Raw genomic sequence first — 24,761 nt, forward strand, 5'->3', positions numbered from 1 at the left:
CTCTTTTCAAGCTCTATTTGAAGACAAGCCAGTCACTCGTTTCCTATTGCTGTGACAAGATTAACATTGTTGGTTCCCATTTAACAAAACAAACTGGATTATTATTGCATCTACAAGACGTAATGATGTTTCTGAGTGTCCTAATCTGATATTCCATATCGGCCTAATTTCAGCAAAAAAAGAAAAGTATCGGATTCAATTGACCTGCATCTAAAATCTGTGACATCAGCACACCAAAACTGTATTTGCTTTTACTTTCTTTCTTTATTCTATTCAATTGTAGAACATGCTAATGATTAAGTTGAACTTGTGGTTATTTTGCAATTTAAAAAGACAATTCTCTGTTTTTTATTTTATTTATTGAGGTTATTTTTGACTTTTTTAATTAATTTGTTTGTTCAATTGTAATCTCATTTGTATCATTATCTAATCTAATCTCTTAAAAAAACTAACCCATTCATTATAAACAAACAAATGGGTCACTTTTTCTCATACCTTCTGTTGCTTAACATCGTTTTCTGTTAGGGTACAGGTAATATCACCTGATCAAGACCTAACATTTCACACTATATAGTTCAGACCAGTATGTATGATTTGTGCTGATTTTTTAATTGGATTAATATGGGTTGCATCTGGACACCCCTAGATGTCACTTGATATTGACGCCCCACCATCCATGCCAGAGGTAAAAATGGAACCATGTGGTCTATGGAAATGTATGTTTGTGAAAACAAATTGAATACAGTCACAGTTAAAACATGACAACCTGTTTGTCTACAACCCCAGAAAATCTGGGCCACTTTGTTTCACACTGATAAGAATGAAGGTGATGTAAAAAGCTATAACAGTACATGTGGGTTCATCACTCCAAAGACGAGTATCCATCTAAACAGAAGCATTTCAATAACAATTCATCCGTCTGAGCTGCATTTTGAAATGTTATCTTTACAAAAACTGATTAATTCACTCAATGCAAGTGTTCATCAACACACCAGACTATACTAAACATATTCAAACTCCTAAGCTGAGCTAATCAGTAGCAAAACCCTAATAACCTTTTAATAAAATAAATACAATTATTATTCATCTCACTGATCTTCATTGGATGAAGTAAAAGCTGGAAAAGTAGAACCATGTTGTCCCAATGGCTTTGCATTGGTTCTAGATGAGGTGATCATGTCTTCCCTTAAAACAGGGGTGTCAAACTCATTTTGGTTCAGGGGCCAAATACGGACCAGGGGACCTCAATAATAAAATAAGTGACAGATATTAATTCTTCACTTCACATTTCCTTGATTTTGTAACCATTTTTTATTTAATTTGGGGAAGTATTGGCGAACATTTTAAGGATAATTACAAGATTTTGGAACAATTTTAAATTATGATGGCCATCATGTGATAAAAGCATGGGAAAACTCCCCAAACATTATGGAATTTCATTGAATTAGTTTATTTACAGGGACTGAAATATCTACAATTGAATTATTTGGTCATACACAATTTCATTTATACTTTCTCCTACAGACCGAAAAGGATGTCCTAAAGCAGTGATTCTCAACTGGTGGGTCGGGACCCAAAAGTGGGTCGCGGACCTGTACTGGGTGGGTCACGGACAGCTGGTCAAAAATAAATAAATACCTAATGTCTCTCATGTTGGGTTGGACTTGTCTTTTATTTTGAAAAAAAACTTTTCTTTTGACAGGCCTGTTGTGAAATGCTTGTTGCACAGGCAAATATATAGATTTATTTAAAAAATAATAATAATAATTAAATGGATTAATAAGATTAAATTTGGTCACGATTTAATGACGGTGGCAAAATTGGGTCGCAGGGTGAGACCAGTTGAGAACCACTGTCCTAAAGGGCTGGATTTGGCCCCTGGGCCTTGAGTTTGACACATGTCCCCATTAGAGGAAGAGATATGACATTCTATTATATACCCAAGACTTTTTTGAATCATCAAAAGTCAATCATATGGAAGTAAACCTCAAAAGAGCTGAACCCAGAGTGGTCCTTTCTGTCTTCCCTTTGTGTGTGTGTGTGTGTGTGTGTGTGTGAGATGAGTGATGCAAATGAGTGGTTCAGTGCATATTGCAGTAAACGGCTCGGTTAATCTGACACCTACAAGGCTCAGCAACAAGAAAGTGGAAGCAGGATTAGCTGCTTCAATGTCTCTTGTTCACTCAAAGGTTTGCATTCATGCACATTTCATTTCAGCATCAAAATGTGACAAAAAGCAACAACACAACTCACAAGTGTGTTGACAGTCAAAAAAAGTACTTTGCGTCATTTTAAATATCTCTAAACTGTTGTTTGACAGACCTTTCATATGAAGAAGTTAGAAAATCCCAGAAAACTATTATGTTGGAAAACAAAGATCATCTGATTATGTGTCAAAGTCGCATCGTTTAGTGTTGGTTTCAGTTTAGACTTTAACAGTGAGATCCAAGGAGCTTGAAACTACAAGAATGCACACTGGAAGCCAAAATCCTCCTTACCCAAAGGGACTGTGAGCAGTAGTGATCCTGCTGTACTGTCCTGGGTTCAGTCTCTGTCCGGGGCCCGTTCCAATAGATCACCCCCCCCATCCACTGTGGCTCCACCCCACACAGCACAACTCAAACACCTCAAACTCCTTTTAGAGCTCAGGAACATCCAGCTCTACCAGCGACACACATACACCACACACATGCACACACACATGCCCACACACCACTGCATCTCTTGCCCTGTACATCCGTCTTCAGAAAACAAACGATGTTAGTCCGAGTAGGTTCCATCCCTGCCATGTGTCCATAGTCTGCCGCTCACTATGCCAGGCCCATCTCCTCCAGAACACTCCGGGGTGACTCATCCTCCTGCAAAGCACCAGACACACACACAGACACACAGACAGGACCGATTGGATTTCCTTCATCGCTAAACAAACTTGAACAAATCTGTTTTTTTTTTTTTTCAAAATTCTGTGGCGACCGTGTGTCTATGCATCAGCTTTATTGAAATAAATTCTCCTTAGCAACATTGTTGGTTTGAATGATACTTTTGTTTGAAATGTCATACTAACGTACTACTCATACCAAGACTGACATCAAAATGAATATGTAGTGCCTTCACACCCTAACCGTCCATAGATGCATTGCGAACGGAATGTAAAATCATCCTGGGACGGGCTTCAAGCTAAAAATCAAACATCTCCTTTTCAAAACAAAAGCATCTCTTATTGTCTTCCATTAGTTTAACCCTTTCGTAAATAAAGCTCTTGTTTTGAAGTAAACCAAGAGTTTTGTCAGTAGCATAATAGAGGGTCTCATCAGAGATATGTAGCTTCAGTGTGCTTCAGGTTTTTGTCATTGTAGGTTCAAAATCTTGGGAAACTTGGAAATATACTTCAGTGTGAACGGTCACTATATTAATCATCCTAACCATACTTAAAGTATATACAGTAGTAGACAGTATGTACTTACTGAGTTTGTAGTGTGTAGTATGGAGTGTGCCATTTCAAACACAGCCTTGGTTTAACACTTGGGTTTGTTTGTTTTACTTCCAACCCACTCTTTACAAATGTGGCACCATTTAAAAGGAAAATAAACAGGCTTTCCAAGAGGATAAGATTCAATGCCAGGAAGCATTGTTATAGCAAAGATATAATCTATTTAACACACATTTCCTTCTTTTTGTGCTAACATGACACCTTTTATGTTGTCATTTCATTTTAGTTAAGGGAGTGTTTGCATTTCTTTGGTTTTCAACTGTATTTAGGTTTTTTTCCCCCATACATTTAGTTTAATATTTTTGTTTTTAACTTCGGTCATTAAATGACACATGTTGGAGGTATGTTTGAGAGTGGGTTGTCCAGCACCAAATCGTCCACGGACATATACCGTTCAAAGATCTGCTGGTTGGGGACCACTACTTTAAGCCATTATCAGGTTTTATTTAGAGATGAGCGATATTATTGGTAAATTTAATACTGGATGCAGCTTACCTCTTGCAGTAGGTCCGATTGTTCAATAGCTTTAAGGACACTCTTCTTTGATGTGTCTTGGATTTCTCCTCCCATCAAAAACTCATCTAAAATAAAGTAGGCCTTTTCAAAGTTAAAGATGATGTCCAACTCACAGACCTGCACAAACACATAAAATCAACACTGGTCAAAAGACCAACGGAAACATTGCTACTGCTCTTTTAAAAATTCAAGCTACTTGGAGATCTACTACTCACACTGCCAAAGTATTTATCTAGGAGCTCTACAAAGCGATGGATGACTTCCAGTGTGATCAGCTCATTATCCTGTTCTTCTACTGCACAGCAGAAATAGAGACTGGCATACCTGCATGAACATGAACATGAACATGAACGAACACGCACGCACGCGCGCACACACACACACACACACACACACACACACACACACACACACACACACACACACACACACACACACACACACACACACACACACACACACACACACACACACACACACACACACACACACACACACACACACACACACACACACACACACACACACACACACACACACACACACACACACACACACACACACTTATCTCAGTAAAGGAGTGACCAATACTATTGTTTTACAAAGAGTTCAAGCACAATTAATATCACTGACTAATAATGTTTATAGCTGTTGGCATCAGCTATACATTTATATCTGACTATTGACTAAAAATAGACAAAAAAAAATATAAAAAAGACATTTTTAATAATAAATCTAGAGTATTTCCATTAAATCAGCAGCTAATAATTAGTTACGGGCAGGAAGGGCTTGATTTTACATACCTGTAATACAATATTAAAAAAAAAATGTCATATATTATATATCTACATATGTTAATATGATCGTTTTTTAATTTATATCTTTAGGATTTAGTTAAGTACAATTATATATACACATATAGTGGTGTGAAAAAGTGTTTGCCCCTTCCTGATTTCTTACGTTTTTGCATGTTTTCTACACATAAATGTTTTAGGTCAAACAAACTTAAACAGTCAAAGATAACACAAGTAAACACAAAATGCAGTTTTTAAATGAAGGGTTTATTAATGAGGAAGAAAAAAATCCAACGCTACATAGCCCTGTGTGAAAAAGTGTTTGCCCCACAGTTCCTGTTAAAACATAACTGTAGTTGATCACACCTGAGTTTAATTTCTGTACCCACACCCAGGCTTGATTACTGCACACCTGTTCAATCTAGAAATCACTTAAACAGGACCTACATGACAAAGTGAAGTAGACCAAAAGATCCTCAAAAGCTATAGACATCATGCCAATATCCACAGATATTTAGGAACAAATGAGAAAAAAGGTAATTGAAATCCATCTGTCTGGAAAATGTTATAAAGCCATTTCTAAAGCTTTGGGTCTCCAGCGAACCACAGTGAGAGCCATTATCCACAAATGGTGAAAACACGGAACAGTGGTCAACTTTACCAGGAATGGCTGGCCGATCAAAATTACCCCAAAAGTGCAGTGACAACTCATCAAAGCGGTGACAAAAGAACCCACAACAACATCTAAAGAACTGCAGGCATCACTTGCCTCAGTTAAGGTCAGTGTTCATGACTCCACCATAAGGAAGAGACTGGGTATAATGGCCTGCATGGCAGAGTTCCAAGACCAAAACCACTTGAAACAAAAAGAACACCAGAGCTCCCCTCATTTCTCCCAGAAAACATATTGATGATCCCCAAGACTTTTAGAAAAATATTCTGTAGACTGACAAGACGAAAGTTCAACTTTTTGGAAGGTCTGTGTTTCATTACATCTGGCATAAAGGTAACTGCATTTCAGAAAAAGAGCATCATACCAACAGTAAAATATGGTGGTGGCAGTGTGATGGTCTGGGGCTGTTTTGCTGCTTTAGGACCTGGAAGACTTGCTGTGATAAAAGGAAGCATGAATTCTGCCGTCTACCAAAAAAATCCTGAAGGAGAATGTCCATCTGTTTGTGACTTCAAGCTGAAGTGAACTTTGAGTGCGGGCTCGTGCACACGAGGAGTCAAGATGGAGACGTGATTGGTTAAAAAAAAAAAAAAAGAACCAAGCAGGTGACAGAATCCCTTTCTGCCCTCCTGGACTGCCGCATCCCACTATCCTCCTCACTCTGCCTTCTAGGAGATACCTCAACCATCACTCTTGATTCATCACATACTAAACTACTGCTTGTCACCCTAACCATCGCCAAGAAACCTAAACTCACCAATTGGAAATAAAAAAAATCTGCTATCTGACTATATTCTTAAAGAATCTCAGTCAACATTCCCTGAATTTGACAATAGAAACCCCTCAATTTCAAACCAAAATCATTCAATTTCTACAAAATAGATAATCTTACTACTCTTTGAAACTTACTGTTATTTATTTTGTAATTAGCCTAAAAATGCCCTTTTATATTAATATTTCCTTTTCCTGATTCCTCCATAAACATTCTCACACACACACATACTTGTATTTTTGTCATATAGAATGTATTGTTATTACACGTCTGTGGACTTGTCTATAGTATTGTCTGCAGTAGCTTAAATATAAATAATAATAATAAAAAAACTAACCATATTTTTTCATTGGTCAAAGTTTTTAAAGGTTAACAGCTGCTACAGATGACAGATTTTCTTCATTCCTTTTTCAGAGCAGATAAGATCTTAATTTCTGTCAGGATATAAAAGAAATTTCAAACAAAAAAATTAAAAAGTGTATCTAGAGAAAATCACCTACCCTGCCTTTGATAGTGAAACTACTTTTTTTTTTTTTTCTCAGACAGTCTTGGACATGAACATACAAACCAATTAAACATTACCACTATTCTGTTTACGGAAGATTATTGCATTCACAAAAAATTCTGTTTTTATGAGAAAAGTTTCAGTTTTTATGAGTAAAATAAATCCTGTTTTATTCTATTTTCATGACTGTCTCCTACTACAGTATGATCGCAGCTTAATGTTCAGCGCTGCGCCATGCCTTGATTATTCAATTGAATCCGCTTTTATTTGACTTTAGGCTTATGGCATTGGGAAATCTTACTGTCAATGAGTACTTTAGATGGTATAATCATCAGTTTGTCAACTTTAAGAAGACATCTCAGGTCAATGCATTTGTCAAGGCGTAAAGAAAAGTGGAACCTGCTGGACGTTGTTGTGTTTCTCCAAGATCAACTAAACCAGTAGGGTGTCACTGACTGAGTTTACCTTGAGATCAGCTGCACATATACTGAGCATATATGTGCACTACCGGAAAATACATTTTTGCAAAAAAAGGAATTAATTTTTGTTTATTTTTTTTTTGTTTTCAAAGTGAACCGACACATGTTTCATTTGTTTATTGGATTGGGTTAGGGTTATAATCTCAGTACGGAGGTAAACTACGTAGTACGTGACACCGGTATGCTCCATGGATACAAAATTATGCATCTGAATTGCATTCAAAATGATTATGTAAAACAGGATTTCTTTTACTCATGAAAACAGAAACTTTACTCATAAAAACAGAAACTTTTTTTATTCAAGTGAATGCAATAAGCGTCCATATCTGTTAATAGAATTACCACCATTATTTTCCTGTGTTTCACAGTAACAAAGGAAAAGACACAACAGGAAACATTCAGGGTAATTTCCTACCATGATTCCAGTAATCTTTGAGCCTACAATGAGCAGAATGTTATTGGAGATGATTCACTCATCATTCACTGTAGCCTGTAAAGCACGATTCATTCTTGCTTTGTTTTTGCCTCTGTATCACCAAGTTATGATAAGGGTTGCAAAGTGGGCAGAACATTTCTGGTGAATTTCCACGGGAACGTAAACTCTGGAATTATGGGAATATTCAAAAATAGAAACTTTTCATGGGAATTAATTATTGGATTATTAGAAGTAATGTTTCAACAACTCTATCATATCCAAACATAAATTCATCCATGTAAAATAATGCAAATAAAAAACATGACATTACAACATATTTATTTGCAAGTGAAACTCTGTCTTCTAAGCATCTTGTGTTTAATGTCTTAACCTCTTAAACCCCAGCCACTTTTTGCTGAAAGTCACATACCCATAATAAATAAGGTTTTTCTAAGCTTCTACGTGGCTAATATTTGTTCATATTAAAGAAGGACCCTTAGTGGTTACAGATGATGTGAAATTTTGGAAATATATGATACTGAGTGACAATAACTCATGTCTCAAATACAGAAATCTGTAAAAAAAAAAAAAGAAACCTAGAGATTTAGAGTCAATATAAAGCAATTTTTCAATATTGAATGCTGTAAAAGTGGGAAAAATTTAATTAATGTATGGACATCAACTTCAGGAAGTTTGGTGACGATAATAATAAACATTAGGCCCATGGGAGTCACAGCAGCTTGAGCTGCCCCCGCCGGCAGGTCCATTGGGGTTAAAGAGGTTAAACAACAAAATGTGATTTCAACTCAATAGCAGCACAAATGTGTGTGTGTGTATATATATATATATATATATATACTTATATATGAAACTATTTGATTGAACAATCAATGTTGAGTGAAATATTACTCATCTGCCGGACCTCTTATTCAAAAATTAAATAAAATAACACAACCCCCCTTTAAAACAAATCTGTTGAAAATGTCCACAAGCTCCAATGTGTGGCTTTTAATTATTGTTGGTTATTTAAAAACTAATGACAATAATATACTGTCTCAGTAAAAGCAGCACATGACACACTAAAGTGCAAAATCAGTGTGGTACTGTCAGCCAGAGAGATTGTTCTACTTTCTTTTCATAATCACAGAGGTTTTTGTTTGCTAGGAAAACCAGCATGTCAACTTAACTGGTTGTCGATGAGATATCAAATGTTCATATTCATTTGATATTCAAAGTTTTAGCAGGGAAAACTGTCATGTGTGACACGTGAAATATGGTACAGAATGCAAATAATATATATATATATATATATATTATAAAGTTTCATAATATAAAAAACAACTATTATATAAAACAAATAAACAGAATAAAGTTAAAATGTAGTTCTAATCATATTTAATGATTCTTTTTTTAAACATACTTTTCCCTCTCATGACATTTATCAAGTATGCAAAATATGAATGATTTTTTTTTTCCATTCCTATTCAAGACACTTTGATAATAATTACTGTATAATGTTATAATAGGCTACAAAGTTTCATTTTTTTAAATTAAATTTCAGTTGGTGGTGTGCCTTGGGATTTTTTTTCAATGAAAATTTGTGCCTTGGCTCAAAAAGGTTGAAAAACACTGGTCTAGAAAACTGGTGAGGTAGGGTTTGTTTAGGGAGCTTGTGTTATGTACGTGTTGCACGCCCCATGAGTTGATTGACATAGGTACCTCATTTTTAAAAATCCAAAGGTTAGTATTAATTGGTTTAAATTTTTGTTATCGGGTAACCACGAGCTTCCCTATTGTTGGAATTGATTATTATTCATTTCTTTTTGTGTGTAATACTATAATTATATGTCTTTATACTCAATAATTATATTAATAAAATATATTCAGGTCAACTTGTTAGCTGCCACTTTTAGGACAAGGACACACTTTCAGAACAGCTCATTTCAACTTGGGATGTAACGGTATGAAAATTTCACACCGCAGTTATAGTGACCAAAATGAGACTTTAATTGTTACTTGTTGAGACTTTAATATATAACAAATCTATAAATATAAATCTTGGTGAAATTATTTCAATTTATCAGTGTTTTGAAGACATTATAAAAATACTATGGTATATCGATAACCGTATCGTGCCAGGCAAAGGGAGGAGAAACATGAGACTACCATAGAATAAACAAAACTACGTTTGGGGCCCAGGAGTGAGCCGACTGTGTTTTAGATGAGTGTCTGCTCTTCTATTGACTTTATGTTGTTGTTGATTCATTTTTTTGCTCATCTGTTAGGGATGTATCGATTCACTCAACTCCCGATACGATTCGATTCACGATACGATTCTCTCCCGATTTATTTTACAAAATGGGACTGTAGACTATTTTCCTTCTATTTTTCATTGTCAAAAGAATTCCTTGATAAACTATTCAAAAAAATGGAATTTAACTAAAAATAAATCTTGAATGAAATAAATAAAGGTATAATACAAATGAAAGTGAAGCCTATTAATTTAAATTCTGGTTCTATAATAAACAATGCAAAACTGCATAATAGTTCTTTTTCTTTTAAAAGTGCAACTGAAAATGTATTTTGTGCCTTAACAATTGGACTTTAAAAAAAAACAAAAAAAAAACGTTATTGCACTGATTTACGTCATATTTATTTGGACCAGCAGAGGGCGCTGGTAACACAGTGGTCGGTTGGCATGCAGATATCTTGCAGTGAAGAAGAGAAGCTATGCTAGCAGACAGAGCTAATAGAGCTAACAGTGAAGAAGAGAAGCTATGCTAGCAGACAGAGCTAATAGAGAAACGTGACTTTTACAGATATTCAAGTAATATTATAGATATTCTTTCGGTGCTAAAGGGGTAATGAATCATTTATTAACATATTTAAGAATTGAAGGCAGCCAGAAAGAAAGTATTAGCAGACTCCGCCCGCCGCCTACACCGCCCTCTGCTGGTTAAAAAAAAGTACTGCTATTCAATTTTCAGAAAATCGATATCAACAGTGATACCTATGAATCGATTTTTAACTGCCTTACGATTAATCGTCACACTCCTATCATCTGTAATAAAATGATTGATTGATTCAGCAAAGCAAAACCTCTGTCTCTCTGTATGCAATCTCAGGTACTGAACACAAGAGTATCTCAAAACTCTAACACTATCTTACGCCATTACTTCACCTTCAACCTAATGCTACTGAGCTACAAATCAACCCTATGTATCAGATGCGTGACATTCTACCCTATTCTAGCATCTGCTCATAAAAAGGTCAAAACAAACTGCAGTCTGATGAGTACATTGCCTGAAAACAAAGTGTTAAAAATGCATACTTCCAACAGCTAAAAAAGCAGAAGCTGATGGTTCTTACATTTCATCACTTTTACCTTTTATAGACAATCTTAAGGTCCCTCCATTCTAGAAAACTACACATCTTTGGTTTGCGAGCGAGGACGATCTGCATGAGGTCCCGCACCATCTTCTTCTTGTCCCGCTCAGCAGTGGCCGTGTACCACTTCTGCAGGCGCAGCTTCCCCTGCCGGCTGAACAGCAGCATGAAACGCATCTACAACACACATCGATAGGATGCACAAGTTTAAACACAGCAAATAACGAAACAAGCACAAACACTATTCTAGAAGAAAACAGAGATTTTAATTGTGTGGGAACAGATTAATTTAACTGCCAATGTGCTGGTAAAATATGCATGTTTCATGTGTAGCAAGAAATGAGCAATTAGCATGTGTTGAAAACATGATAATGCATTATCAAATTCAAGTTACTTTTTGTAGCTTTTCAAATACATTTACTAAAAAAAAATATTCATTTATATAACAATGAGTTCATGTAAACCGAGATGTATAAGAATTTGAAGATGCAACATACTGTTTTATTTATTGATCAGACATTCTATATAATTTTAACTGTATAGAATTTACTACACTGTATTGTCTTCATTGAGAAGACAATACAGTGTATTGTCTGACCCCCCCGAGATCTCTAAACTTTTTGCTTTTACAAAAAAGGAATTGCTTAACCAAGATTTGTGTCAGACTTTATTCTACAAAAGTTTAAAGGTCTCATATCATGCATATTTCACTTTTTAAAGGTCTTCAAACAGTAATATGCATCCCCATTGCCTCATTGTGAGGCTTCAAATGTGAAAATGTACAATTCCTCCATCTCTTCTTTGCTCCACATTTTGTTAAACGTGTGCTCAGACTAGAAAGTTTGAGCAGTTATTGACGCCATAGGAGGAACAACTCCTCCCTCTGCCCCTCCACCCTCGCTATTTACTTTGCTGGTAAACAAACACGGTGAAGGCATAACGAGCCAGCCACAAGTTTATACTTACTCCCCAGACACAGCTCAATGTCTAAAACAGCATTAAAACATAAGCACTTGCACCAATGGGACCAGATCAAATTCGCACATGCTGACAAAAAATAAAAAAAAAAGTTGCATATGCAGGATTTTTTCTTGCAGTCTTGAGCCCTGGGAGTACTGGGCAACAAATCAGTCGTATGTGCTACTTTTGTGCACACGCGCGATAAAAAGCCATCATCAATGGATCAGCGATTACTCGAGCTGCCATGGCAACCACCCGGAAGAGAGCGATTTATTCACCCTGATGGGTGAAATAAGCCGGTGTTTGAGGAATATGAGCATGTTCTAAAGGTGTGTTCAGTCTATAGTGACTATAGTGGCTTAAATTCCCCGTAATTAGTCACACTTTTTGGTTGCTTCATCACTTTATTGCTTCAGTGATGTGACGAGCGGTGAATAATATGAATAAAATGTGTCCGTAGAGACGTGGCTGCAGCAAAAGATGACTGCACAGAGAGCCCTGCTGTTACACTTGCTATAAAGACAGTGACTGCCGCTTGATTTCGCATCATTTATAATGATTTTAATGTGTTATTGTCGCCAGTCATCCCAACGTCCTAAAAATATGTCATAAACAAAGACTGAAGCTGGACGCGAACCCGTGACCCCTCGCTTCCAAGAGCAGTGTCATAATTCACTGCGCCATCATAACTTCAAAGATATGTGATCTACAGGTCAAACTGTATTACAGCATAAAAGAACAATCGAGCCTTAAAAGTGGATTCATTTAAATTGTCATCTCCTCCTTTATATTATCCACAGGTTTGTAGTCAGGGAACTTTACTACAGACATCAGTAGATGTTTTAATGCAGATCAACCTCTCAGTGTCTTTCACCTAATGATCTGTATCCACAAAGAAAACTACCATTTGCGCACAAAAAAACAAAAAAAACAAAGCAACACAACATTAGTAATGATGTGAGCACATCAGTGGTGTGTGATGTTACTAATGTGTTTCAAAGAAAAGTGTTAAGGTTCATTAAAGTGCCAGCGACCAGGTTTAGTTCACGGACAATGTTGCCATGGTAACATACTCAGAATTTGAACATAACCCGCTTTATAGAATACCCCTCTGAAATTGTCTTACACCCACAAGAAATAATTTGAGTAAGTATGAAAACTACATTTATTGATTTCAGCTCACTGATTGCACAAAGATGTACAGTAGTCCCTCGCTATATCGCGGTTCACCATTCTGATTCGCGGATTTTTTTTACAGTGCAATTTTGCATGCATTTTGTTTACTGCATATGAATGCGCGTGGTGTTCTGCGTCCTGATTGGCTAAGGGAGAACCCGCGCATTGTGTTCTGTGTTCCTGATTAGCTGCTGTGTTCACACCGGATGTGTCAGAAAATGTCCACACGTCCAGATTACATACAAAGTCAATGGACAGATGCATCCCAGATGCAAAATCTTTCCTGTGCGGCGGTGAGATACGAGCCGCGCGTCATTTATTGACAATGACGTCACGTCAACACGGACACCGGTCTGTTCACCCATTCAACCATGGAGTAGAAGCTGTGTGTGACCACCAGTAGCTGTATGACACGGCCTTTATAACTGGGACCGTACCAGTAAGGATTTGGCGTGGAGGAGAATCAGTTCTCTCTGTAGTTTTCATCTTTGAAAGTCAGAACTGAGCTAGGATAGCAGTAGCCGCTAATCACACCGGCTTTTATCACTGTTAGTTTATGTTTATGAGATGAGAAAAAGCTTCAGCAGGCAGTGAAACTCACTGAGTTGGATGTGTCGCTGGTGGGCTGGGCTTTGCTTCAAACTCTCATATGAAACTCATATGATCCTGCGCACCCTGAAGTGCTGTATGTTTGCAAGTTTTCTCTCTGACAAAACCCACAATGTCAACATCTGTCTGTGAAAAGTGTATAAAGTGTGTGGTAAGGGGTTTTACAGCCTTAAAACATGTATAATAATTGTAAAAAAATAAAGCTGATTACTTTGCGGATTTCGCTATTGGGGGGTTATTTTTAGAACGTAACCCCCGCTCTTTGCGCAGGGTAGTGTCCCCCTCCCCCTTCCCTTCACATTGCGCAGGCGCGCAGCGGCAAACCTCAACAACAAACATGTCTGCCGTGTGGAATTTCTAAAAGATCGTGATGTAAAGTTTGCATCCTGCAACACATGCAACGAAAAAATACCTTGCAGAGGAAGCACGTTAAAAGGTTTCAAAACAACAAACTTGATCCGACATTTGAAGAACAAACACTTGACAGAGTATGGTGAGTTTTCATGGATCACGACAGACAAAGAAAAGAAGACGGCAACAGTCAGACGGCAGTTAATGCAGCCCACGCTTGGCAACACTCGTCAGTATGAGCACGACAGTCAGAAGGTTAAGCAAATTGTATTCATCGGACTAGATAACCAGCCTTTCTCAGTGGTGGAAGACACCGGGTTCCGCAGACTACTCTCTCACTTGGAGCCACGCTACATGCTACCGAGACGTAAAGATTTCACAGACGTAGCCCTGCCAGAACTCCACCAGACAGTGCACTCTCAAATCGAACGTCTCCTTATAGAAGGTCTCATCCTCTAAGTTTCATGAGTGATATATGAACACTGGAATAGACTCTTGACTGAAAAAGCAGAGATGCTCCTCTTTATTAAAAATAATATTCCCACAATGCTTCTCAACAAGTCACATGTGCAAATGCTTTTTAACATATTTTTCCTGTTCAAAACAAATGCACTTTAAGTTCACTTCTGCTATTTTTCTGTTTCAAGGTCTTTAAGACCATATTTGTTATTTTATTTTACATGCGAAGCAACAGACTCATTATAAAATTTATTCTATAAATTCTAAGAAAGGTAAGCACAAAGATGTTTTTTCTTTGACAATGCACAACAAAGTTTGCTAAGCCATATTCTCAGGTATTTTTGATTGAGTAACTTAAGATAGTTTATTTAAATGCAACCTGCATTTGACTTTGAATCATGTACCCTTTGTTACTTGACAATATTTGATATAAGCAGTGTTGTGAGATATATTGCCTTTTATTTATTTGATTTTCTGCACTATTTAGCCGGTTCAGAACCTATGTTGTGTTTTTCAGTTCTTTGACTGAATAGTTGCTGCATTGTGCCTGCAATGTTTTTGTATTTTTTCTCTTGAAAAATTTAAAAAATAAAATTAAGTTGATTTTATATCATCTAGCCGGTAGCACTCATAACTACACTGAAAAATTTACAGCCAATCCATGTGATAGGTATCGTGATCTGCACTTTGGACGATCGGTAATAGGCAGCATAAAACCTGATCCCGACTGTCTAGTATTTTGGGACCATTTATAAATTGTGTTAAGGGCTGGGACACATCTGATGACTTGACTAATCCCCAAGTACTCTGCAGTAAGTGCTACCATTCTAAGATGATTACAAAAGCTAAAGAAGCAAGATAAGCAATTGTTTTAATTAATTTATTTCTTGTAATTGCACCGTTATGTTTTTGATTGTTCTTTATAATTCAGACCATGTATAAACATCACTGTAATGAAAGAATTTGTAATTGTTGTATTAACATGGGGTCAATTACATTTTTCAATTACAATTATGTCTTCATATATCCCTGTTCAATAACAAATCAATTATGATTATGATATCTAGCATTTTTTCCAAACACAAATAAATTATAATTTTTCCCCTGAAAGTCAATTACAATTACATTCTCAATTACTAAAGTTCAATTACAAATCTACAAAATTTTATTCATATTTCGTTGTAATGATTTCTTAAGTGTACCACGTCGTTTTAGCATCTTTACATTTACATTTTAGTGAATTTATTATAATATCTTATGTAACAGCCCAACTAGGGGCAAGAGTTGGAATTTAGCAATAGCTATAAACTCTTTGTACAAAACATCAGTTTAGAGCTGGGCAAAAAAAACTATTTAATTGATTTATCGAATTTGTAGATAAAAACAATTTTTATTTTGCAAATTCAAGTTTAAAAAAAAATAACTAAAAAATAAAAATTTTTCTGACTTTTTTGCATTCCGTCCACGATGTTGTTTACCCTTTGAGTAGGCTATGTGTGTGCCATAGGCATGTTTAATTTTTTTTATTTGCACTATGTGAGATGCTCAGGGAAGAATGTATCTGTTTTTTTTATTGTAATGTTATGTTGTAAAATATGTTATCTGACTTCTTAATCAGAAAATTTAAGCTTCTGTGAAGTTGCTGTTGCACTTTTGCTTAAACCTGGGTTAAACCTTGAAATAGTTGAATGACAGAGCCTCATTTACTTTTTATTTTGGGATTTTTCTATGCATTTTAACAATCACAGCAATAAAGTTGCACTTTAGACAATATATCTGATGTTTGCAGTCATTGAAAAAAAAAAAAAAAAAAATTGAATCGAAACTCAAATTTTTCTTTAAAAAAAATCGAAGACCCAGCCCTACATCAGTTATATTCATACTATTGTTACTCTGTAAAATTGTATCGTCCCTTTTCAAAAAACTTGTACTATGTCCCAACTCTAACCCTTGCCACCTGTATAGGTGTGAAAATTCACTGACAGGTAGTGGAAAACTTAATATGAGACATATTTTAATAATAGTTAACTACATACGTGTAAGCCATAGACCTGTTTTCCGTTTAATTGAATAGTAATTGACAGTTTTTAGTTAATTTCCAAAGTAATTACAATTACAAAGTAAATTATCCTAACTAAATTACAATTACAATGGAGGCAGATTTTTTTTAAATTACAATTACGATTATAATAACGCCATAATTGTAATTATCAGTTATGCGATTGACCCACAACTGACTAACATAGTAAGAATCTTCAATAAAATATATATAGCAAAAATAAGTAGGTTTGTAATTTTCTGATCATGTTGCAGGGGTTTATTTTAATAGGATGTGTATATATGAATGTGGGCGTGGTCAGTGGAGCGTCTCCTGCTTTAAGGGGCTGGACCACAGAACCTAGAGACACGTACAAAGTCCTCTGCTTAAGCAGCAAAGCCCAATAGTGCTGGATTTCACATTGGAACATGAATTTACAACTCTTCAGACTTCAGGGCAGCGCAACCATATTCCTATTGTTCCAACCTCTTATTGCTGAAGTGAGGAACAGCCTTGAGAACATCACCTGGGTTTAGACCACACCCTCTCTGTGCTGGCACCGACTATCACCTGGAGCTCACCTGAAGCAGGACAACACCTTCTCTGCAGTGACACAAACCAATGCTTGGAGCATGACGCTCCTCACACCGTCATGTCAGCGACTATGACATGACACAGGACCCACTAACTTTGACAGGGAACCACGGACGGCGAGGCCTGCAGAGCCAGCTGGCAGCGGACAGGTAAACACTTCCTGGAACGTAACACCTTCCCAGAGTTAGCTTAGGTTAGCTGCTACGTCTAACAGGGTCACTTACCATTCTGTGCGAAGATTTTACGGTTGTAACGTGAATACAGAACCGCCGTTGCTGTGGCCAGGTATGGAGAAGGTTCGGTTAAGCGCTCATGTCAGCGTCAGACAGCGGAGCTCACCGTGCCAACCGTGCACGGTGTCGGCACTTCCGCCTCTGCTGAGCATGCGCATTGCGCACATCGACTGAACCAACTCGAATCACGTGTTTCCGTCCCAGTTTTCTTTTCTTTCTTTTTTTTAAAACTTTGTTTAACAACACACACATAACAAAGTCTCCAAAATCATAAAAATGTAAAAATATTCACAAATAAACAAAGGCTACATTGAAAAAACTTAAACTAACAGAAAATAAACTAAATAAATAATTCAGACGTCACTCAAAAAAAAAAAAAAAAAAAAAAAAAAAAAAAATTACTAAATTCAACAATTGAAGAACTTTTAACAGCAGCTTTTAGGTCGGACAGATTTTTACATTGTTTTTAAATAATCTTTTAAGAGAAATTATGGAAAACATTATTATTTTATAAATATATGAGCCTTTTCTAATAAATGTTCTTTTTGTGATAATAATTTAATCAAATCAATATCAAACGTTTGATATGTAAGAAATCATTACACAGAATTATATTATTGAACACTTAAAAATAAATACCTTCAGCCTTTGCAGCTAACAGAAATATCTCATCTGAATATTTATAACTGAATCGGATTAAGTGTCTTTTCAAAAATAATTTATTTTTACAGTAAAAAAAATGTCTACTTTAATACCTGTCCAATCAATTCCATCTCCCATTTTTTTTATCTAAAAAAATTAAATTGTGTAAATAAAGTATGGAAAGCTGTGAATTTAATGTGCAGGCACTGCAAATGTAATAGTTGACAGAATTGCACTTTTTTTTTTGTTGAATGTTATTGAAAATAAACCAAATATAATCATAAATATATATTTAACCAGCCAAATTTTTTATTGGAATCCATTACATCCACAACATATTAAAACATCTCCATTTAAACCAATCATTATAACACACAGACTTTCTACCAAACAGAACATTCCCGTTATTCCATATCGGAGAGTTATGTTGTGTAGAATTATGTTTGTTATCTAAATTCCAGGACAAAAGAACCTGTTGGTGAAATTTGGACAGTGTGATCTGAAGATGTATTAAACAAAATCACATTTCAATAGAAATGTAAGTCCACCACACTTAAAATGAACATCAAACCAAATCATGCTTAGATACACACACACACACACACACACACACACACACACACACACACACACACACACACGCACACACACACACACACACACACACACACACAAAGATGCAAGGACAGAAGACACAGGCCCTGGAAATGACCATCATCTATTGTAGCCCACTCCACACTCCTGGTCTCTGAACTGTGGATGGAAACACTGTAAAAGAAGACGGAATAGTCAGATGTGAAGGAAGCACAGATCCTCAATTGGGCTCATGGCTTTTTACATGTATCAGGGTTATTAATTACGACAGGTATCAGGGTTATTTATTATATTAATGAATCAGTTTTGCTACAGACGTCTCGCAAAATGTGTTGCAAAACTCAAGCAGCGCAGATTCACACGAGTAGTTTGTGCATCTGTAGCGGCAGATTGGAGAAGTTGTAACCGGTGAGTTGCGGTTGTAAACGATCATTTACGCAAGTAATTAAAAAACATGTGAATAAATGTTGGATTACAAGTTTGCAGCTGTAATTTTATGTGTAAGTATCAGTCTATACATTTTTTCTCATCAATTGTGACATTAAAATTGTTTCACGTGTGTGGATTTTTTATACACAAGCTCAAATCACATTCTACAAGCTCTCACATCACATTTTACAACTTCACATCGCATTCTACAAGCTCTCACATTTTGCAACATATCTACCTTCATAGAAATTGACTGATGTCCAGTTCATTTCAAACACCAGTTAACTGTTAATGTTAGCGCACGGGGAAATCACCACTTCAAACACAGGTGCCCAGCATGCCCACGGTGCCAGAGACAGCAGTGGATCTTTTTACATAATCCACATATCAAATATAAGAATAATCCATGTTCTTGTGCAGAAAAAGAATTGATTCAGTAGTAGATGCTTGTGCTTCAAGCAAACCTGTCTTAATTTATTCCCTCTCTGCTCCGATCAGAGGACAGCGCACTGACAGCTGCAGCGCAACACTTTTTTTTTTTTTTTGCAGCCAGCACTCAGTTACACAGTTTAATTTATTTAATGTTTAGGCATTAAATTAATTACATTTATATATTTAATCTTTATCTCCTATATAAGTGCAAACTTAAAGTTTGTGTCCCTGAAGGCAGTGTTGCTACTGGCTTTAGCATCAGCTAAGCGTGTCAGTGACATCCATGCACTGTCAGTGCACTTCATCGTGTGCTTATTCTTCTCCGGCGATGCAAGGATGATTTTGAGGCTCAACCCGGCTTTTGTGCCAAAGTTGTTGGGCATATTTTCTCCTATTGATGTCACGGCTTTCTCTGCCTCACCGGGTGAGCAGCGACCGCATTTATTGTGCCTGGTACACGCTGTGCGCGCATACGTGGACATGACAAGGGGTCTCAGGAAAAGCGATCAGCTCTTCGTCTCCAGGGCATAAAGGGGAGCCTGTTACTAAGCAACGCTTGTCACACGGGTTGGTGGAGGTGATCGCTTTAGCTTATACGAGTCAGGGTCTGTAGCCGCCTGCTGGCTTGCAGGCACAGTCGACTTTGGATTCAGCCACATCCTGGGCCTTGTTCACGGGACTGTCTGTCAGGATATTGGTGTGGTGGCGAGTTTGTCCTCGCCCCTCACTTTTGTCCGGTTTTATTGGCCGGATGTTTCTGCTCCATGTGTGGCACGGGCGGTTCTCCTGTCCAGATCGATGCAGTGCTTGCCCTGCGGGCTGGTGTAGCACGCGATAAACCTGAGCTACTTTATTTCATAGTGAGACATCGTAACAAATGTTATGAAGGAGTACTATAGGTTCTTTACATAACCCCGGTTCTCTGAGTAATATGAGTGAAATGTCCCACCAGACAGTCCTTCTTGCTCATTGAGTGAGAAGAGGATTACTTATTTGAATATTATAGTTAGGCAGGACTACCTGCGGCATTCACCAGCCAATCAAGATTGACTTAATGAGATAGGGCTTCTGAGAAATGACGCGGAGGCATATATCCCATAGCAAGACATCTCACACACATTACTCAGAAAACTGGGTTTATGTAAAAAACCTATAGTTCTTTGTGTACTTTTCTGTTACACTGACTCATCCATTTACATCAGAACATCACAGCAAATGATCCACTTCCTGTCAGAGTTTCATACTCGACTCTCCAGCATGATATGGTTAGGGTTACAGAAAACATGTTTAGAAAGCTCATTTCTGCCTCTCTAGTTCTTCACTGAAGGACGAGGACCAACAGGCTGCCATACTGCATGCTGGAGATGTCTTTGTGTATTAACCATGGTTGCTGTGGATTTAGTCAAGAAGTGAATTAAGGATTACAAATGACCAATGAGGGTTGATGGGTGGGGATTGGATATTGATGCTTCTGTGTCTCATGTGAATAAATGATGATCCACTCTAATAAACACCTCCTTGCCCCTCAAGCGTTCAGCTCCATCTTTTTCCAAACATCTCACTGTCCTACAAATAGTATGACACATGTTCTCTACATCAAGCCAGCTCCATTGGGATTCCATTCCGATGTGAAGATGGAGACAACGCTGACTTCATGGGAATGACTTTCAAGTCATATGGCAGTGTAAATGTTCCCAAGCATTTCATTCATTGGAGCATTGATGAGTTCTTACAGCTTCCAAGCTGTTCACTTCACATCAACACATTGATCACACATACCACTGTACTGTATGTTTTAATAATAAATAACATTCTAAATCACTCAGATTATGAAGCAAAATGTCCAAAGCAGCCGTTTGAAGGCACATTGTGCTTGAACCACAACTATATTTAGAGACTTCAGCCAATAGTGCCTTAGAGTGAAATGATCACTTTATGAAGGAGTGCAGGAGAACTACCTTTTTCTACAACATGTCAACAGAATGAAACATGATAAATAGGCCTTAACACATATTATGATGTCATAAAGTGAAGATAAACACTGTTTTAAGAGAAATTGTAACTAACTTGGCCTGCCTCCCATATACTGTATGCTCACATTGCTGTAAACTAATAACATAAAATGTCATTTTTTTGCCTTTAATCTCAGGTTTTGGAATAGACATACAAGCTCATTTTTATTTTGTCCAGAATAATAGCAGATATAGCAAATTACACTTGTATGCTGCACTGTAATTTTGAATGAGATGTGATTTTAAGAAGAGAGCCTTTACTGCAGACCCAATTACCATTATGTTTCTCTGCATTTGATTCAGACCTCTTCATCTCTTCTCTTAACTGAATAAATCCATAGCCATTGTAAATAGATAGGATGTTGAGTCATCAGTTAAATTTGTTTAATCCATATAAATCAATGACTAAAATGCTTATAACAAAATATACTTCCCCATTTTTTATTGAACATTTTAAACTACATTTGAATTAACAAATATTCCAACTTGAATAAACTCACCTCAGGGTTTCTTCTTTGTTCAACCACACACAACCCATTTAGATAAAACAAGCAAAATGGTCTGTTGCTTTTAAGACGTAGTAAAGATTTTTCTATTTTGTGTTTTTTTCCATTGTTGGATAGGAGCTGAAGAGAAAGCAAATGTTGCTTACATTATGCTAACTGCTGACTTAAATCTGTGCTTGATCAACAGCTTATTTTAGAGAGGTGTGGTGAGAATGTTGTTAATTGATATAGAACTGTCATTATTGTGACACAAATGAGTGACAGAGCATGAATTCTTTGGCTGCACTTCCACCAACCTAACGTTCTGAAACATAATGTAATCAAGGAGACAGTGATCCAGCAGGTCTCAGTTGGAGCTGGGTTGGCCATGTATAGATATCACCATGAAGCAATACAACTGAGCACATCCAGTCCCTGTCTCCTGCAGCAGGACATCATCCTGACCCTCTTGACTTCTCTCACTGCAGTAGATCACAGGAATCTGGTCTACTGGTAGATCAGACGACAGCAGCCACACCACCACAGTCCCTTATGACTTTCTGCAAACACAGTCACCACAGATAGATGAGTGGTCAGTTCTCTGATGGTATCAATGAGTCATATTAGTTAATGTAGTTAATGTACCACCTCAGTCCTCCGTAGACCTCTTCTCTTCCTCTGACCATACTGCTCATATCTCATCTCAGATATCATGTTTGCACTTTAACACCACTGTATGTGAACTATGATGCAGGATGTGAACTCACCTGTTGACACAATTTCACTGAATCAGAATCAGAAGAAAACTTTAATCATACCCGTAGGGCAATTAGAAGGCATAGAGCGGCATATACAGAAAGAAAATTGTGGAAAAATAATAATAGTAGAAATGAAAACAGCACTGGTAATAATAATAACAATAATAATTATTATTATTAGTAGTAGTAGTTTCCATGGGTGAAAATATGAAATAAGTTGACTGGCTCTCAAGGCCAACTTGTACAAAACATTTGAATGATTAAGTGAAGGTTTCCACCAACACTAAGATTATTTTTAGAAAAAAAGAGTGAGTGGTATAATTACAGAATGGACTTAAAGCTATCACCTGTGGACTTTAAAAGGTCGATAAACATCCTGGTTACAGCATGTGGTTAAACATCAAAGAGGTTGGTAAGACAACCAGCCATTGGAGCTATTTTCAAAGCTACTCTCCACTCTGCTATACAATGCAACCTCAAGAGTAACTAAATACCCAAAACAATTTTTTCCAGCTGAAAACAAATGTATTTTTGGTATGAAGTAGTGTTGTTAATTGATTAATTCTAGTTCCTCCCCCCTTCCTATAAAAACCAGCCAAGACTCATGTCAGCAAAACCTTAGGGTTTAGTTACTGTTCATGTTGAAATTCATTATTATTTCATCATGTCTTTGTTGTGGGTTCCTTCCACAATCCAAAACATGTATGATTGGTTGATCAAATTCTGTAGGAGAGCATTTGCTTGTTTATGGACACAAATCTATGATTTATTATCTTGTATTTTCTATGCTACTCATTAAAAAAGGAAAAGCAGAGAGTTTGTAAATGAGACCGGGGTACTGCTAAAAATTTTTTTACACTTCTCGTCCTTCATCAGTTGTACAACATTTACTGTTATGAACACTCAACAATGCATTGAGACAAATTGTCAGCTGCACTGATGGAAGAATGTGGCCTATGGTAAGCTTTGGCTTTGACTTCCTTCTGAAGTGGAATGAACAGTACGTATCTGGATGAAACACTCTTCAGAGAAAAGCTGACCGGTTGGTTGTGCGTGTTTGTCACAGTCCTGTGAGGAATGAATCACAGGAATGGGAGACAGGCCGAGAACAAAACTCTACAGTCTACATAGGTGTGAGGCACTTAGTTGCATTCAAGAAAAACTTGGTCATAACTTCATTTAGAAGGAAATTTGTATTCATAAAATACACACAAATAGAAAGAGCATTTGTGTGTCAATCTATTTATGGTGTAAAATTATGAAATGAACTTAATGTGGAAGTAAAACTAAGCTGAAATATAAACTATTTTAAAAGGAAATATAAGGAGGTTATGTTTACTAAGTACAGGTAGAGGGACGTGTAATAATCGACTAATAAGAAATTGTGTATATCTCAGATGTTGACATGTGGGTATGTATATTCTTTATTTTTCAATAGACATGATTTACATGTTGTAAGGATATAGTAAAAAGGACCAGGACATGATATGCATTAGCTTCTTCCTGCTCTATTTCAAATAAATGAAATTATTTTGTTTTCATTTTCATGAGGCAATTTATGTTGATACCTCTAATGCTATTTTCTTCATTTTTTTTCCCACTTTTTCTTGAACTGTTATATAAATACATATTTCTAATCATCACTCAAGTACAAACAGCATTTTGTAGAACAAACATACAAGTCTTGCTTTTATTAATGAATGAATGAATGAATGAATGAATTTTTTACAATTTTTCCTGTTGCCGTAATGTATCTTTATGCCAAGACCAGATATATTTTATTACTTCAGCCAACATGTTTATTCATACTGTATTACTAATATGAAACTTTCAAACAGCTAAATTGTAGGGCTGTCGAAGTCAAAAAAAAAAAAAAAAAAAAGTTTTTGCATATTACAAGGCCAATCAAATGTCAGATGGACTGTTGATAAATATCTGGTGGGGGGGGGGACTACTGG

At 36.6% G+C, this 24,761-nt stretch overlaps 1 protein-coding gene across 1 annotated transcript; it reads right to left on the bottom strand.

Annotated features, from left to right (window-relative positions):
* Positions 1-1,761: 1,761 nt before the first annotated feature.
* ap1s1 (adaptor related protein complex 1 subunit sigma 1) lies at positions 1,762-17,610 on the bottom strand. Its single transcript, XM_028474413.1, has 5 exons — positions 17,443-17,610; positions 11,030-11,208; positions 4,222-4,330; positions 3,986-4,123; positions 1,762-2,858 (listed from the first exon to the last, which is right to left on the bottom strand). The coding sequence occupies exons 1-5, from the start codon at positions 17,443-17,445 to the stop codon at positions 2,811-2,813; spliced, it is 477 nt and encodes a 158-aa protein (XP_028330214.1). The 5' UTR covers positions 17,446-17,610; the 3' UTR covers positions 1,762-2,810.
* Between the last annotated feature and the right edge of the window lie 7,151 nt (positions 17,611-24,761).

The sequence above is a fragment of the Gouania willdenowi genome, chromosome 18 (genome assembly GCF_900634775.1).
Source record: "Gouania willdenowi chromosome 18, fGouWil2.1, whole genome shotgun sequence".
NCBI lineage: Eukaryota > Metazoa > Chordata > Actinopteri > Blenniiformes > Gobiesocidae > Gouania > Gouania willdenowi.

What these genes read in the sequence shown, in the direction of transcription:
- ap1s1 (XM_028474413.1), bottom strand. An exon ending in CTTAAGATTGTCTATAAAAG is followed by an intron (nt 4,331 to 11,029) that starts GTAAAAGTGATG and finishes ATGTTCATGCAG; the next exon opens with GTATGCCAGTCTCTATTTCT. An exon ending in AATCGGACCTACTGCAAGAG is followed by an intron (nt 2,859 to 3,985) that starts GTAAGCTGCATC and finishes GGTGCTTTGCAG; the next exon opens with GAGGATGAGTCACCCCGGAG.